Raw genomic sequence first — 17,073 nt, forward strand, 5'->3', positions numbered from 1 at the left:
GGAATCTACCTGTCTCCCCTTCCCCGGTGTTGGGATTAAAAGCACATGTTATCATGCAAACCTTTCTAAAAATTATGTGTTGTGGGGATCAAATCAAAGTCCTCTTGTGCTTATGTCACAAGCCCTTAATTGACTGATCTATCTCCAGAGTCCCTCAAATGAAATCTTTCTAAATCTGGTTGGTTTTAGACATACGTTGTGCCCTCAGAACCTAGGCTGGCCTTAATTATAGTATTTGGCATGAGAGTAATTTATTATAATTGTTAGTTTACCTGGCTGCCTGTCCAGTCCTATGTGTGTCTTTAGCACAAAGCATAATACATAACAACAAATACTTCCTTGGCTAATAATCAATCATTTAGGGTACACAATATACAATAACTGACCTATTGGTCAGTTAGCTACAGCTAATTATTTCATGGCTAGCTGATTCATGCAGCTGTTAGGAGGTGCTGACTCCAATGGCTTTCTCTAGTCTTAACTCAAAATCTCTGCTTATTACTCTTCCAGGTGTTTGATGCTCTACAGTTGGTCTACTGCCAATCCTCACCCTCCATGAGCCTTGGTTCTGATGCAACCTTTGGTCATGCAGGGATGCCCTTACACCTTCCCACGATGTCATGAGTGGCATGCTGCTGACCGGTTTCATCACAGCAGCAGCCTCCGAAACACCTGTCCACAGCCTCAGGTAAGTGTCCATTAGTTTAAAAAAAAGGGGGGCAGGGCTGTGTAAAAAGACTTCCTAAGGTGCAAGGAAACTGGTGTGTATATGAAAACTCTTGGATAGTATGGAGCCTCCAGCAGCACATCCCTTATTATCCATGAGGTAGATACTGAGTATATGAGAGACATATAATAAAAAAAGATGTAGGATTGGGCAACCCAAGGGCTCATTATGTCTAATGGGGGTCAATCCAATGTTAACATTCTGAGGGTTATAGGTCCCAGGAGGTCACAAAAGAATATGATTCTTTAAGGCATGGCCTAGCCCTGTTCTCCCTCTCCCTCTCCCTCTCCCTCTCCCTCTCCCTCTCCCTCTCCCTCTCCCTCTCCCTCTCCCTCTCCCTCTCCCTCTCCCTCTCCCTCTCCCTCTCCCTCTCCCTCTCCCTCTCCCTCTCCCTCTCCCTCTCCCTCTCCCTCTCCCTCTCCCTCTCCCTCTCCCTCTCCCTCTCTCTCTTTCTCTTTCTCTTTCTCTTTCTCTCTCCTTCCTCTCCAGTTCCTAGTCTTTCTTGGAGCTCCTGGATCGTATCTGCCTCTTTCATCTTCTTTAGGAGTAGGGTGACGTGGTGGTGGTAGTGGTAGTGGAGTATGTATGTGTGTGTGTTTTACTCAGGGTTTCTATTTCTGCACACACATCATGACCAAGAAGCAAGTTGGGGAGGAAAGGATTTATTCAGCTTACACTTCCATGTTGCAGTTCATCACTAAAGGAAGTCAGGACTGGAACTCAAGCAGGTCAGGAAGCAGGAACTGATGCAGAGGCCATGGAGGGATGTTCCTTACTGGCTTGCTTCCCCTGGCTTGCTCAGCCTGCTCTCTTATAGAACCCAAGAGCACCAGCCCAAAGGTGGAACCACCCACAAGGGGCCCTCCACGCACTAACTGAGAAAATGCCTTACAGCTGGATCTCCTGGAGGCGTTTCCTCAAGGGAGGCTCCTTTCCCTGTGATAACTCCAGCTGTGTTGAAGTGACACACAAAACCAGCCAGTACAGCAGTGTGTGTGTGTGTGTGTGTGTGTGTGTGTATGTGCTCATGTGCGCGTGCGCGCACACGCGCGATGAGTAAGAGGTAGTAATCTAGAGAGAGAAAGAAACTGCCTTTCCTGACCAAAAAAAAAAAGAGGTCTAGAGGAGGACATAGGCATTCTTTAGGTTTTCCTGCAATGCTTTTGGGTCTAGAGAGTGTGTTGGCATAGAGAAGTGTTGTGTGTCCTAGAGAGTCACAGATGAACTGCAGAGCTGAGTCATTTCTAGGGGCACAGACAGCAGGTGAATAGATAGGAAGAATGGAAGCACACAAGCAGTAGACAGGAAATACAAGTGCTATGGGAATCATTTGGGGGAAGCTAAATAAGGAAAAGTCAAGAGTCAGAAAAGGCTGGTTGAGGTCAGGTCTTTCTTAGCCTTTTCTGTCTTTTCTTTTCTTTTCCTTTTTTTTTTTTTATTGCATTTAGCCTGAGAGAAGTTGCAGCCTCTAATATATTCTCAAATGCACGATCAATTTAGAATCTCCAGGTACTCTGCCTCTTTCTTGGAGTGTGGCTCTCAGTGTCAGGATTGAGAATCCTGAATCTATCTGAAAGACTTCCTCTGCCCACCGCCTCCCTAACCCAACAACTCTTCCCTGGATGTGCAGAATGCACAGGGCCCTCAGTGTGCTGTTGTGTATGACATGGTACATGGCACAGTCCCTCTCTTCTGTTTTCCTGTAGGTTGTCTTCCTGTAGGATTACTGTCTCAAGGATCTGAAGTACAGGTAGAGAGTTCTGTGGATAGGGCATGAGCAGCAAACATCTTAGAAAGAGAATGCAACTGATGGGAAGGAAAACAATTACTCTTCATGATTTGCCTAGAAAATATTGGAGAGGAAATGCGGGAGAATGGGGCTCTAGAGGAGAGTGCTGGAGCTGGAGGGGGGTTAGGAAGAAGAAAGAGTGCTGGAGAAGATGAAAGGGTAACACCCATGGCGCCCAGCTCATCGTGTGTTCTTCCCCCAGAGCACAGCCAGGACAGCCTGGCCATGGCTGGGTCACAAAGTGTTGTTTCCAGCTCTGGGGCATTCCCCGGTCCAAAGGACTTTGTGACACTGGCTTTAGCCCAATATTCCTAACACAAATAATGCCTGTAGCTAGGATCTGCTCCCCACTCTTGGCTCGGCATCTCCTACCATCCTCCAGTTGGCTCCACTTGGCCCTCTAGAAAGGTTCAGGCAGCTGTTGCAGCTATTCCTGTAGGCGGACCTCAGCATGGAAACAATGTGGAACTGTGGAAAGCCCTGAAGACTGTGGGAGATAAATAAGGATAGCAACAGAATCCTTTTTGGTATAAACATGCTGTTTTCCAAAAGTGCTCATGGGTGGGGGCTGAGCTGAGGAATGCTAACCTTTTTTCAGTCAAGTCTACTGAAGAGAGAATGCTGTGGTCCGTTTCCAGGAGAGGCTCAGTGGCTTAGTGGAAAGGGTTTCCCTCCATCACAGCCAGTATAACACAAGGTGACAGGAGTGTCTCCATCCCTGGCTCTTTGCTTGGAGCCGCTATTGGTTGTCCTCTCATCCTCACTATAGAGGAGCATATAAAGCATGCCCCCCCCCCCCCGGAGCAGGGCACTCTGTCCTTAGGGTAGAGAGGTCAACAGGTCATGGCCCTTGCTCTCTAGCTCTCGAAGGCAGGGGGAAGAAGCACTCCCTTGTTTTCACAGTGGCCTCCAAAGCAAACAGCAGAGGGATTCTGCTGCTCCAGCTTTCCTATGCAGCATTCCATCACCCTGTTCCCCGGTGTGCCACACACCTTCCTCCCTGCCTCTGAGGAGGCACACTTAGTTGAGAGTAAGACCTATTTCCCAAGCTTCCCATCAGGCTTTGTAAAAATTGCCTTCAAAATTTTATTTGCTGAAGTCGTCTTATCTTTTTGTCTACTTCGGAGCTGGGCTGAGTCTGGAGGCGGTGAGTACTTTGTGTCTTCCATAGAAAGGGAAAGTTAGTCAACAGGCTCTGCCCTCTCCACACCCCTCCTCAGCACCATAGAATGCCCAGACCCACTCCTGCCCGGCCTTGCCAGCCTGGGAGCTAGCTGGAATTCCCAGCAACAAAGCTCTGATTCACTGGGTAGGCTTCGACATGGCCGCCCCCTCCAGATTCCTGGGGGGTCAGTAAACAAACACGGTAGCAGCCCCTGCCTCCTGGCCTGGCTCAGCTCTGCCTGTCTGCCAGAGCGGGCTTGCTCAGAGCTCCTCAAGATTCTGCCGATCCGCACTCACCAGACGCGAGGTCCAGATTCCTGCAGAGGGAAAACCATGGACCGCCCTGATCCCGCCATGGACTCCTCTGGCAGCACAGGTATGGTCAGAGCACAGGCTGCAAGGAGGGGCTGAATTCTCAGCTTGTCCCCCGGAACTTGGCAGACCCCTCTCTTACCTTGTGATCGTGAGCTGCAGTTTTACAGGGATGGTTGGTGTCCTGATTGCCTGGAGACTCTTGTAAGAAGATGAGGAGAACTGAGGATTCCCCGCCGCTAGAGGGGCCTGCTAGGTAGACAAGCAGCAGGTAGACCTGTGGGCAGGCATGGAAGTCACCTTGGGTAGGGTGGACCAGCTCAGAAAGAGATTTCTTCCTTCAGTTCTCCTCCTTCCACCCTCTACTGCCCCCTGGCTGGTATTCCCAGCACTGTGCTCATGATGGGTGATTTGATCAACTAGACCCTAGACCCAGTAGTACTCATACTGGGTCTTACCAGTAGCCAAGACCTAGAGAGTAGAAAATGAGGCTAAGAACCCAAGTTACACTTGGGCAAACTTCAAGACTGGACCCCTTGACTGCTGACATTTGTCAGGGTATTTTTAGTGCAAAATCCAGAATGTTCCTTTAGCTCTTTCTCGGTCCATGTTCACCTTCATGACCGGTGAGTGCCCTTAGGGAAGATTTCAGGACTTCTTGACTGAGGTTTGAAGTGTGGAATAAAACTGGGGGAGGGGTGACCCCAAAGGCCTAGATACATTTGGAAAGTAGGGTACAGAGAACTGCTCACTTCCTTGGGCTTATCTGCTTCTTCTCTGAATCTTTGTGGGGCAGCCCCTCAGCTGGATTTTCGATGCAGGAGCCCATTTGCACGGTCATCCTGGCAAACAGGACGTAAATAACAATAACAGTACTCTGCAGTCCTACGTCTGAGTCCTGTCCCAAGAGAAGACACATCCGTGCGTGAGCTGTAGAGTCCTTCTGCACCTCACTCCCTTGAATATACACCTGCACAAAACAGGATGGGATTTCAGGACCCTGGGACCAGGCTTTCACTCATGTCCCGCGCTTAGCTCAGCATAGAACAGGGTATGGGAAACTCCAGGAACCACAAAGTATTTGTGTTTCTGTCCAGGTTAGAGCTGCGGTCACCATCCCTACACCACCTTGGGATGGTGCAGGGGATCCCTGCCTAAGTCCAAAGCTCTTGAACGGGTCTGTTGGAGCCATTGGCCCCCTGGAACCATCAGCGATGAATCTGTGTTGGAATGAAATAAAAAAGAAGTCTCACAACCTCCGGTAAGTACTAACCCCTAGAAACAGTTGCTTTAGGAACTGGCAGGGACAGTATTGGGCTCCTTTTGTTGTTGCCCTTTGTGCATTCCCTCCCTCCAGCTCCATCCTCTACCTCTTCCCATCTTTCTGTGACACAAGAAGAAGAAATCTGGATTAGAAGTCAGGGTGTTTCTCTGTTAACCTGTTTTAAGTAGGTATGTCATCTTGAATAAGTTGCTCGAGTTCTCAAAATTTTAGCTTCCACTCGGTTTTGTGTTATTCTGAGATTTCAGTGCAGTCTGGCTTGACATTCTCTGTAGAGTACAGGCTGGCCTTGAACCTTGGAATCATCTTCCTTTGCCTTTTCAGTGCTAGGCTTATAGGCAAGCACCACTATGCCTGGCTTTGTTGTTTTGATTATTTTTTTTTAAGAAAAAGAATTAAGTGGAGGAATAAGTAATACCCACCCTCCCTACTTCACAGTATTGCATTGTACATTCATATAACACGTGAAAATGTGTTCTAAACCTAAATGTATTGATATGTAGATAAAAATGAAGTGATTGTCCCCTCCTCTCCCTCACAAACTGCCCAGCCTTTGGGGAGGGGTTATCTGTATAATCTCATCCCTCTGCTGTATTTTGTACTATTTATTTATTTATTTATTTATTTATTTATTTATTTATTTATTTAGAGGGTCTGCTAAGTCACCATGTAGCCAAGGGCCTAGAACTTCTGCTCCTCTAGTTTCTATCTCCCACGTAGTCAGATTACAGGCATAAAGCAATTTCTTTGGTCATAGGAACCAAACTTCATGCATGCTAGGCAAGTACCCAACCAACTGAGCTGTATCTCCAGCCCACTCGCATGTTTTTTATATCCACCCCTCCCATCCGTGGCTCATCAGCTTGGGTAGGTACAACTTAGTAAGAGAATTTCTACATATCATTTTCTTTCTGCATTTCTGTGTGTACCTCATTCTTTTAAGATCTCCATTTCCTACCATCAAAGCCGAAACCCATGGCTTCTGTGGGGGTGGGGGGTGAGGGGATGATGAGGTGAGGCAGCAAAGAAAAGCATAGACAAAGCAGGTTGTAGAGTCAGATAACCCAGATTTCAAATCATAGACATGTCAGTCCCTTAAGTCTGTGGTTATGAGCATCCTTGAACAATAGTCATGCACACCCCATAAGATTGTTGTAAGAATTAGTTGACACAGTGATTTTGAAAAAGGGTTCCCCCAGCAGGTATAGGGAAGCAATAGAGAAAGGTAGTTGTTAGTGCTGACTAAGAAGAATGGACTTAGTAGCTGTACCAAGCCATGTTTGACCAGCCTCCAACTTCCTACTATTACACCTTAGCTCATATTTTATTTGGGAATTGGGAACAAGTAGACATATGATTATAGAATACTAATGATTTCTTCTCTATTCCCAAACTGTGGCTGATGTTTCTGTCATTGATTGAATCCCTTTGGGCTGCTGAGATGTGTGTACATCCTTGTAAATGTTCATGGTCATATTCAACCATTTACCCTGCCCTTTCCACCCACTGCATTCTCTAGTGCACAGGGCATCCTGTGTGGCTGAGCAAATGGATGTGATTTGGATTCTGCCTGGGCAAGAAGGGAGCCAGATGACTCTCACCCCTAATTCACTTGTTCAGTTTCTTACCCTTCATGGCCTGATGCTGGGCATGCAGCTGAAGTGACTAAGATCCACAAAGTGATGTTTAAACCATTTTAATACAGGATAGCTCCCAACCTCTGTTTGTAATACTGTACTCCATGCAGTGGGACCTCGGCAACATTCATCAGGAGATACAGGAAGGAAGGCCTCCTGGACCTCCCAGCACTTCAGCTAGAGCAGTTCCTTTGAATCAAAGCATCATATAAGCATAGAATGTAAGGGAAAATAGATTTTGCTACTTGAATCACTGGTCTTACTGTTACATGCAGCGCTCGCCTAGAGGCCTTCTCGGACCACAGTGGAAAACTTCAGCTCCCACTCCAAGAGATTATTGACTGGCTCAGCCAAAAGGATGAGGAATTGTCAGCTCAGCTACCCTTGCAAGGGGATGTGGCCCTGGTACAGCAGGAGAAGGAGACACATGCGGTATGTTAGACTCCCGGAAGTGTGGTGTGGAGCATCTCGGCAGGAAATACTGTTTCAGAAGACTCTGACAGACAGGCCCTCAGTTCTGCTCAGACACCTAAAGCAATAGGTGATGGTATGCAGTCCTAGTCTGGGGCTTGCACTTCACAGAGTGTAGGCTTGTCCTCCAATTTAGAACTGCCTTGATTTGTGAGGAGAGCATGGACAAATGGAAATAATATAATGTTGAAAATGCAAAATAAAACTCTGGATTTCAGTTACATAAAACCGTAGACAGATGTGTACATACATACAGTGATGCCACAGGAGGGAAATCCCACAAGACATGAACAGTGTTTTAACTCTGGGTGAGAAAACTGGAATTCTCTTTAATATTGTGTTTTACAGTTTTCTGAACTTTGAAATATTTCCATGGCATCATCTGTATAATCAGAAAACGACTGCTATATCTAGGTTAGGTTTCTACTGTTTTTGTTTGTTTGTTTGTTTGTTTGTTTGTTTCAGAGACAAGTTTTTACTGCATAGACCTGGTTTGACTCAGACTTCCTATATAGCTCAGGCTAGCCTTGAGTTACCTGTAAAACCCAAGCTGGTCTCACACTAAGTCTACTTCACATTTCTTTTACTCTGTGGCATAGCTGGACTCATTGCACACTAAATAGACTTTCCAGCATTAGAGTTATTCTCTGCCTATAGGGAAGGCTGATTTTGTGAGGGAGGGGTCTGGGTAAGCCTGAGATATCTAATAAGGCCTCAGAACCCAACTACCATGAGAAGAAAGATTATTGATTGTGAAATAAAATTGAAGTGATTGAAAAGCTAACTTGGCTGCTCTCTTTCACAGGCCTTCATGGAAGAAGTCAAGTCTAAGGGTCCCTATATCTACTCTGTGCTGGAATCCGCTCAGGCTTTCCTGTCCCAGCACCCATTTGAGGAATTAGAGGAGTCTCATTCTGAGAGCAAAGGTAGGTGACCTTCCTGTCCTCCTCCACTTCCTTTTGAGCTGTAGGTACTACTGAACAAACACCATTGTGACTTTCAAAGTCTCCATGTCTCAGCTATAACTCCGAATAAAGTCAGACAGGGGCAAGCGTCACTGTTAGTTGTAAGAAAAAGGACAGAACCTGAAGCAGGGCTCACCAGCATGTGGCCCGAAGCTATATGTGACTCTTCCGAGTGTCATATGTGGCCTTGTCATGAGGTATTATGAAAGAAAGAGAGAGAGAGAGAGAGAGAGAGAGAGAGAGAGAGAGAGAGAGAGAGAGAGAAAGGGAGGAAGGAAGGAAGGTAGGAAGGGAGGGAGGGAGGGAGGGAGGGAGGGAGGGAGGAAAAGAAAGAGAGAGAGGGGAGAGAGAAAGCGAGACAGAGACACAGGGGAACAGAGATAGAGAGAAGGATACAAGTGAATTGAAGTACCTCAGGAAATGAAAGCAGCTGTCCTTTTAGAATGTTGTTTGTGACCTGAGTGACAACCCAGGGCTATACTTACTACTCATGTGATCTGCACCTTTGTTTTCGTGTTTATTTGTAAAGATACTAATGAATAAAAGTAGCGTAAATCGAAAACATTAGAAAATAATTATTCCAACATGAAGAGACATTGGCAATACTGGTGACAGCCAACAACTAATAGATAGATAGATAGATAGATAGATAGATAGATAGATAGATAGATAGATAGATAGATAGATCTTAAAAGCTAAGAAGTTCGGTAGTGACTTTTGAGAAGAAAATTGATGGTTTGTCACCTTTGTTCCTGGTGACATCTGTCTGGGCCTGACTTCATAGGGAGGGCCACTTTCTGTTTCGATTCCAATAAACTGCCAGCGTGGCATCCATGGCAGTTAAGTCTGAGTGGTGGTCTAGCAACCCCTTCTGGAAAGAATCCTCAGCCCTGACACATGAAGTAAATAGACTAGAAAGAAGCCCTCATTGGCAGAGTTCTTTGTAGATTCCATTCACGGTCTCTGTTTATTTCTGCTCTCTCAGTGGGCCAGTGGGCCCTGACTAAATTGCTGCTCAGTGAACCCTGACTCAGGCACGCTCCAGACAGAACAGGGCGATTCCATGAAGCTCAGGTCTAGAGCCTCGGAATGCTCTCTTAACAGGTTGTCTGAGGGACAAAGAGGAAACCTAAAAATGAGGAGCAGTGGAAAAGCTGGGGATACTCTACCAGACTTCTGAGCTGGGGCTTCCTTTCTTAGGGAAAACTAGGGAACTCTGAAAAAAATTGACAGATTAGGCCAATGCGAAAATCCTGCTTGGGATAAGACACTATCAGTTTACAAGACATTACCATTTTAGGAAAGGGAGAGGAAATATTGATATCATTATTTATATTGAAAAGCTAATCTATAATAATCTTAAAATACATAGTTTTTTTTAAAGAAAATCTCTGAATGTGACTCAGACTCAGCTGGGAAAGGTGTGTGCCTCAGACTCTGACATGAATTAAATCCCTGGGAGTCGCTTTGTAGAAAGAGAAGACGAACTCCAGCACACTGTCTTTTGACTTCCACACAAACACTGTGGAATACACACACACACACACACACACACACACACACAAACAGAGAGAGACAGACAGACAGACAGACAGATACACACATACACAGAAAGAAAGAGTGTGTGTGTGTGTGTGTGTGTGTGTGTGTGTGTGTATAAATACACAAATAAATTGAATTTTAAATCCCTGAGTGTGCAAAAGAAGCACAACTATGGAAATACATATGTAAGTATGAATCTATTGTATACAAACAAGCACACAAGTGTATCCCCAAATCCACATTTATAAGCAAGCATTTGATAAGGGGATGAGTATGCCTTGATCTTTCTCTGAGTTGCCTCTGCTGAGTCAGCTTGACCTGTCTTCCTGGTTGCCCTCACAGATACCTCCCCCAGACAGCGGATTCAAAACCTTAGTCGCTTTGTATGGAAACAGGCAACAGTGGCTAGTGAACTGTGGGAGAAGCTGACAGCCCGATGTGTGGATCAGCATCGCCACATTGAGCACACTCTGGAACATCTGTTGGAGATCCAAGGGGCAATGGAGGAACTGAGCAGTACTTTGACCCAAGCAGAGGGAGTTCGAGCCACGTGGGAGCCCATAGGGGATCTCTTTATTGATTCGCTCCCAGAGCATATCCAAGCCATCAAGGTATGTAGGGTTCCTTCCCTGACTGAGACCTGGTGTCCTTTCACAGTGTTCTTTCTGAGACTTAATTACTGGTCTGGGACTCAGCTGAGCATCTTTTAGTTCTGGGTTGGACTGGGGGCTGGTTTGTCTATAGTCTTCTCTGTCCTACTGCTTTTTCTATGCTTTTCTGAAATGAATACAAGGGATAAGACCAGTGACCACTCATGTCTTTGTTTATTGCACAAATGGCCAAGTAGTTAAGTGTTGTTGAAACTAACCCTGTTACATGGAAAGGGGAAAGTTCAGGTGACTGAGTAACATGTCCTCTTCCCTACTCTGTCTGCTGTGGCACTTGGGTTCTGGTTTTCTAGTTATTCAAAGAAGAATTCTCTCCTGTGAAAGATGGAGTGAAGTTAGTGAATGATCTGGCCCACCAGCTTGCCATCTCTGATGTACACTTGTCAATGGAGAATTCAAGGGCTCTGGAACAGATCAACATCCAGTGGAAACAGCTCCAGGTAGAGGAGCATGCTGAAATGAGCTTCGGGGAGGCATCTTGGTATGGCCAAGCTTGTGGGGCAGGGAGGAAGGGGAATATATGCAGGCCCAATGAATATCAATGGTTTGGAACTGAAAGCTACACAGGGAAAGAATGGTCAGAGAATAAGCTTCTCAACTTCTAAGCTGCAAGTAATGGCTGAACTAGAATGAGAGGGCTTTGTCTAGATTTAAACACACTGATTAGACTGCAGAGAAGAATTACTATGGCTTGGAACTAAGAATGCTTTTCTCCAATCCTTAGTGCTGGCGGAGGGTGGGAATTAGGTAACCACAGATGATATTGGAATAGGAGAAAGGCTACCTTATGGGAGAGCACGTAAAGATTCTTGAAGACAACTGAAGATTCAACAGGAAGTGGCTAGAAGTAACCCACTGTTCTTTCCATAGGTGTCAGTCGCTGAAAGGCTTAAGCAGCTCCAGGATGCCCACCGGGACTTTGGGCCTGGGTCACAGCACTTTCTCTCCAGTATGTGAATCTAAACCAGACTGCATGAAGCAGAACTGCAGCCATTTTCCAAGAAAATCTACTGTGGTCTGCTAGGGGTCCGTTGGGAGCCCAGTATGTCTTGGCATCCAAGAAGTAATAAGGAAAAGGCTGTGTGATGTGGTGCTTAAAAGAGCAGCTCCTCAGTCAGAGAATACCAGGCTCAGAGCAACTGTGCCTCAGCCTAAGAGCTGTGCAGATTTGAAAAACTGGTGTTATCTTTTGAACCTCACCTTTCCCACCAGAAAGGAGGGGATTTCTAGCTCTTTAGATTTTGAAAATTAAATTAAATAAGCATATTTGTGCAACAGTATTAATTGTGAGCCAGGTACTTTTCTGGGCATTGGAGCCATGCTGGAGGAAAAAATATCCTTAGATTTGGAAAGCTCATATTCTAGTGGCGGTAACAGATCATAATCAAATAAGTATCCAGGTATAAGAGAAATTGTGACAAGTGCTATGGAAAATATTAAAGCAGGGAAGGCATGCCTGGGGGGGGGGGGGAACTAGACTTAAAGGAAAGAGACATTGCAGAGGTCTCACTGAGAGGGTGACAGTTTTACAGAGCTCCAAAGGCGATGTGACATGAAAATGGAACACCTGTGGCTAGTGGGAAGAGATACTGCAGAGCTCTCATTGAGAAGGAGGCAGTTTATAGCGCTCCAAAGGCAGTGAAAGAAGGACCCATGGATAGCTGAGCGAGCACACTAGGCAGAAATTCCAGCCCTTAATGCAGGGGTTCAGGGATATGTGCTGAGGAACAGCGAGGAGACCTATAGAGAATGAAGCAACAGGAAGAGCAGAGACATTAGAACAGAAGACCATGTGCGTAAAAATAAGAACTCAGGATTTTACTCCAAACACAACAGAGGATTTTTGATAGGGTTTGAAGAGTAGGGTGACATGATCTGATTTACATATCAGCATGATGTTCAGAATAGATTGTTGGGAGCCAGAGTGGGAACAGAGAGACCTCTCAGAATTTACTGCACCAGAATCTGTGTGAATGGGTGATGCTGGCCTAGACCAAGGAGGTAGGCATGGAGATGTCAAAAATGTGCAGAAAGGAAACTTAGATACGGGCAGAAGGCATGAGCATAGTATCTGGCACATAGGAGGAGTTCAATAAGCATGCTTCAAATTTTTGCCTTATAGCCAATTCCACACAGCTAAATCTGCCGAGGAGTCTTGTAGTCAGGAAAATTGCAATGAATGAGCCAGGTACATTAGGCCTCTCCTGTTAAGATCTCAGTGATATAAACAGAGAGTTGAAAGAGTTCCTTATAAGAGCTTTATGGGCAATATCACCCACCTCTCCCCAACAGATCCGAGAAGGTTGGCATTCTAGGGAAAGGCTTTGAGCCTCAAGAGAAAATAGTATTTCACAGCCACAGGAGCAATTCAGCTACCTGCAGCTAAATAGGTAAAAATGACAGCCTGCTTAGGGAAAATACTGGGGTTATGAAGTATTCCTGTTCACATTCTGGCCCTATTTCTGGTTTCATGGGCCATTAGTGAAAACTTCTTCCCCTGCTCTTGTATCAAGAAGCAACATGCATTTCTTGTCAATGCCACTCCCCCACTCCCCGGGAGCTGTTAACAGTTGGAAGTGAATGTTATTTCCTCTTGTGTTTAACCACCTTTGAGGAAGCGCAGAGTTTAAGAATGTACAGGATGGACCAGAGAAGTGGTTTAAGGGCACTTGTTTCTTTTGCAGAAGACAGAGATTCAATTACGAGCTCCCACATGGTGACCCCCAGTCATCTCTAAATCCAATTCCAGGACATATAATGCCTTCTTCTGACCTCTACAGGCACAAAGCACACATGCAGTACACATGCATGCATGCAGACAAAACACACAAAATAAAATGAATTAAATCTAATTAAGAAATTTAATTTGAGAATGGCTAGGACGCTTAAAGAATACTAGTGGCCAGCTTTCTTTCTCTTCTTTTTTTTAACAGCTTCTGTCCAAGTTCCCTGGGAAAGAGCAATTTCTCCCAATAAAGTCCCCTACTACATCAAGTGAGTGATCATCAGAATTAGAAGCTGGTCAGTTACCTGCCTAGCCCCTCCTATCTCCTGTCTTTCTGTTACTTCTTGTGCATGGAGATTCCCCTGATTAGTATAATGCTTCCGCCAACTTGTAAGATGTGCTAAGGTTCTGCCAGGGTGATGGTGAACTCCAGTGTATCAGGGTCTTTAGAGATTATCTTTGCATTGTGCTGCTTCTTGCAACCCACCTTTCACTAACTGGGGTGTGTGTGTGTGTGTGTCTGTGTCTGTGTGTCTGTGTCTGTGTGTGTGTGTCTGTGTCTGCAAAGGATGTTGGGAATGTGATGTTGGTGCTATTGATGCTTTTGTTTGTAGCCACCAGGCTCAGACCACATGCTGGGACCATCCCAAGATGACTGAGTTATACCAAACCCTAGGTGAGAATGCAAGGTTCCTATTTGGGGAGGGAATCTGTACCATTGTCTTTGTTATATATTTCATCAGTGTATGAATGCATGAAGAGAATATGCCATATGCACAAAATGGAAGTATACTCTCTATTCTTCTTAAACCGATACCATTCAGACAGTGTAGATAAACTCAAAGTATGTTATGCTAACTGAAATAAGAGAAGCAATGCTCACAGGCTACCACTTCAGTTATGCAATAAGAATAGCTCCTAGAGATCAGCTATAAGACATAGTGTATATAGTTAATAGTATAGTTTTTATGTGTCAAGTTTTACTAAGAGAATAATTTCATATTAAGTATTCTTACCAGAAACATACCACTACTAATAGTAATAATAATAAATACATTGGGAGGACTCTTTGGTAGCAATGGGTAGGTTTATGAAACAGGTTGTGGTAATGTATGCTTATCGTCATACTTATCAAGCTATATACGCTAAACACTGGCTTCCTAACTGTCACTTCACATACAGCTCCTTGCATGCCCATTGTACTTCAATAATGTGGTTTTTAAGTGGATAAAACAGCCCCTCTGCATCTTCCTCAACAGCACAACCCCATTTCCCCCTGGACCATTTTAACATCATTAGGGGCTCTGCTTGAAGACACGAAGTCTAATCTGATTTGAAAGGCAGTCTCTGGGCTGCAGTGAGGGGGGCTCTTTCATGCTTTGCCTACTAGGAGAAATACAGCATATGTCACAAGTTTGTCCCTATGACTACACTTAGAACACCTCCACAGCCTTTCTTTACCTATGCTACTGCTGATAGGCACATGGTCTCTAGTTGAGAGTGATTATGTGCAAACAACCCTGCTGAGGAGTTCTTGTGTGTGGCTCCTGGCACATATGTGCAAGAGGGTTTTCAGGGCATACTTTTTAGTATGTCGGTCATAATATTATTTCAACATGCTATAATAATTTTCTTCAAAAGCTGAAAGAAGACTGGGAGCTATCAGTGAATACTTAGCAAGGGCCAGGTTTACTATTAATTTTCTGGTTTTATTTGTATTAAATCTAGTAAAGAATTGCTTTCTGGAATGTGGATATATTGGATCTTGATACAAAATACATTTCTTACTTAAAAAAAAAATGTCTTCACATCACTGCTGTGAACTATATATAGCCCACAGCCCCTTGATAGCAGGATGTATGTGTTCTCCTTCATCGCACAATACCAAGTTGTTTCCCTGTGTGGGCGCATCAGTGCACACGTCCACTAACAACTCTCGTTCATACATATCCTTGTTGGCACTTGTTCTGCTTCTCAATTCTCTGATCTAAGTGAGTGTCTTTCATTTTTTGCAGCCGATCTGAACAACATCAAGTTCTCAGCTTACCGCACTGCCATGAAGCTCCGCAGAGTCCAGAAGGCCCTGCGCCGTATGTCTGTCTTCAGTTGCTCTTTCCCATGCCTTTCACCCCCTTCCTCCTATTCCCCACCTGTCTGCATCTTCCTGTTTTCATCCCACGCTGGCCAGAGCTATTGATTGTTTTGATGGGAACACTATAAATACTGGGACATCTTAGCTGAGAAGACTTAATATTGCCATTCACCCTAAGCCCCGGACTTATTTTCAAAGTAACTCCACAGCTATCCAAACTGTAGGGGTTTTTTTTATTTTTTTGTTTTTTTGTTTTTTGTTTTTTAACCCCTATCCAGCTTGGGCAATCAAGAAACTTTGCTTTGCAGCAGGCAGGATCTGCTTCATGGTCCACCATCTTGGGCTTATTAGGTACAGCAACAGAACTGTTAAAACAAGTTTCTGTGGTTAGTCATCGGCATGCTGCAGACGTGTTATTGTCCCTTCTGGCCTTGACTGTTCATTTAATCTTTCTGTCCTAGGCCTCTAGCTAGGCTGACTCAGTATCACAGGTAACTATGTCTTCCTGTTGTGTGTCACACTCACCCAGCCATGCACTCACTCTTCCTTTGTGATCAGGACGAAGTTTCCTAGAACAGGGCTCATGAACAAATCTGTTTTCAATTGGAACTGATATTGGGCTGAGGGTTTGGCTTGGGGATAGAGTGCCTAGTATGAGCAAGGCCCAGGAATCAGCCCTCTGTAGCTCCAAAACTATTTTAAAAAGATGAAACCTTTACAAACAGAGAAACTTCAAGTGACATATGATTTCCAAGTCAATACAGTGCAGGTGGTGCTCTCATTCACAGCTCACTGTTTTCTCAAAATGGATGTGAAAGAACCTATGCCTACAGAGATGTGCTGGGTTAACTTGGGAGACCTTTGGTGCCTTGCTCTTCCATAGGATAGGAGTCATGGTAACAGACAAACTCATGGCAGACTTGCACGTGCTGGCCTGGACTTAATACCAGATTCGGTGATACTGTAGCCTTGCAACATCAGATCCCTGGACTTCTTTGGACTCCATATCCTTTTTCTTCTCTCCCTTCCAGTGGATCTGGTAACTTTAACTACAGCTCTGGAGATCTTCAATGAGCACGACTTGCAGGCCAGTGAACATGTAATGGATGTGGTGGAGGTCATTCACTGCTTGACTGCCTTGTATGAACGACTGGAGGAGGAAAGAGGCATCCTGGTCAACGTGCCACTGTGTGTAGACATGAGCCTCAACTGGCTCCTCAATGTTTTTGATAGGTAAAAGCTTTCAGTCCTGGAAACCTTCCCGATTAATCCGACGGGGCATCTCCATTGGCCATGGTGGGAAGAGCTTGCTCCCATGGCATACTTAGATCAAGGCAGCTTAGAGCATGCACCAGTGAGAAAAGACTGCCAAAACTTTTCACATATATGTTTGTTTTCTATGTCTTCCTTTAAACCTAGTGGTCGCAGTGGAAAGATGCGAGCATTGTCCTTTAAGACAGGCATTGCATGCCTGTGTGGCACCGAAGTGAAAGAAAAACTTCAGTGTGAGTACAACTCCTGCATCTGCGGTGATGTTGGGTGCAGGAGGGGCGTTACAAGAGGAAAAAGGAGGGAGACCATAGGATAAGCAGAGCTTATCTCTTGTGACTCAGCAGAGGTCGCATTGTGATGATGACCTCTGTCCCCGGGTACATTTTTCTGGGACTTAAGTAAGGTTTGAAGCTATGGATTTTATGTT

The 17,073-nt window shown here is 45.1% G+C and overlaps 1 protein-coding gene across 2 annotated transcripts in view; it reads left to right on the plus strand.

Annotated features, from left to right (window-relative positions):
- The first annotated feature begins 516 nt into the window (after nt 1–516).
- Drp2 (dystrophin related protein 2) overlaps nt 517–17,073 on the plus strand; it is a 28,883-nt gene continuing 12,326 nt past the window's right edge. Inside the window, exons 1-12 of one of the 2 annotated variants that reach the window (XM_052170804.1) lie at nt 517–688; nt 5,090–5,253; nt 7,187–7,343; nt 8,188–8,308; nt 10,232–10,500; nt 10,851–10,997; nt 11,428–11,506; nt 13,491–13,551; nt 13,897–13,958; nt 15,298–15,372; nt 16,406–16,607; nt 16,794–16,879. In XM_052170804.1, coding sequence (XP_052026764.1) covers nt 572–688; nt 5,090–5,253; nt 7,187–7,343; nt 8,188–8,308; nt 10,232–10,500; nt 10,851–10,997; nt 11,428–11,506; nt 13,491–13,551; nt 13,897–13,958; nt 15,298–15,372; nt 16,406–16,607; nt 16,794–16,879 — 1,540 coding nt within the window. In that variant the 5' untranslated portion in view covers nt 517–571. The remainder of the gene's footprint in view (nt 689–5,089; nt 5,254–7,186; nt 7,344–8,187; nt 8,309–10,231; nt 10,501–10,850; nt 10,998–11,427; nt 11,507–13,490; nt 13,552–13,896; nt 13,959–15,297; nt 15,373–16,405; nt 16,608–16,793; nt 16,880–17,073) is intronic. The other variant, XM_052170805.1, reaches the window with a different exon arrangement.

This window comes from Apodemus sylvaticus, chromosome X (assembly GCF_947179515.1).
Source record: "Apodemus sylvaticus chromosome X, mApoSyl1.1, whole genome shotgun sequence".
Lineage (NCBI taxonomy): Eukaryota > Metazoa > Chordata > Mammalia > Rodentia > Muridae > Apodemus > Apodemus sylvaticus.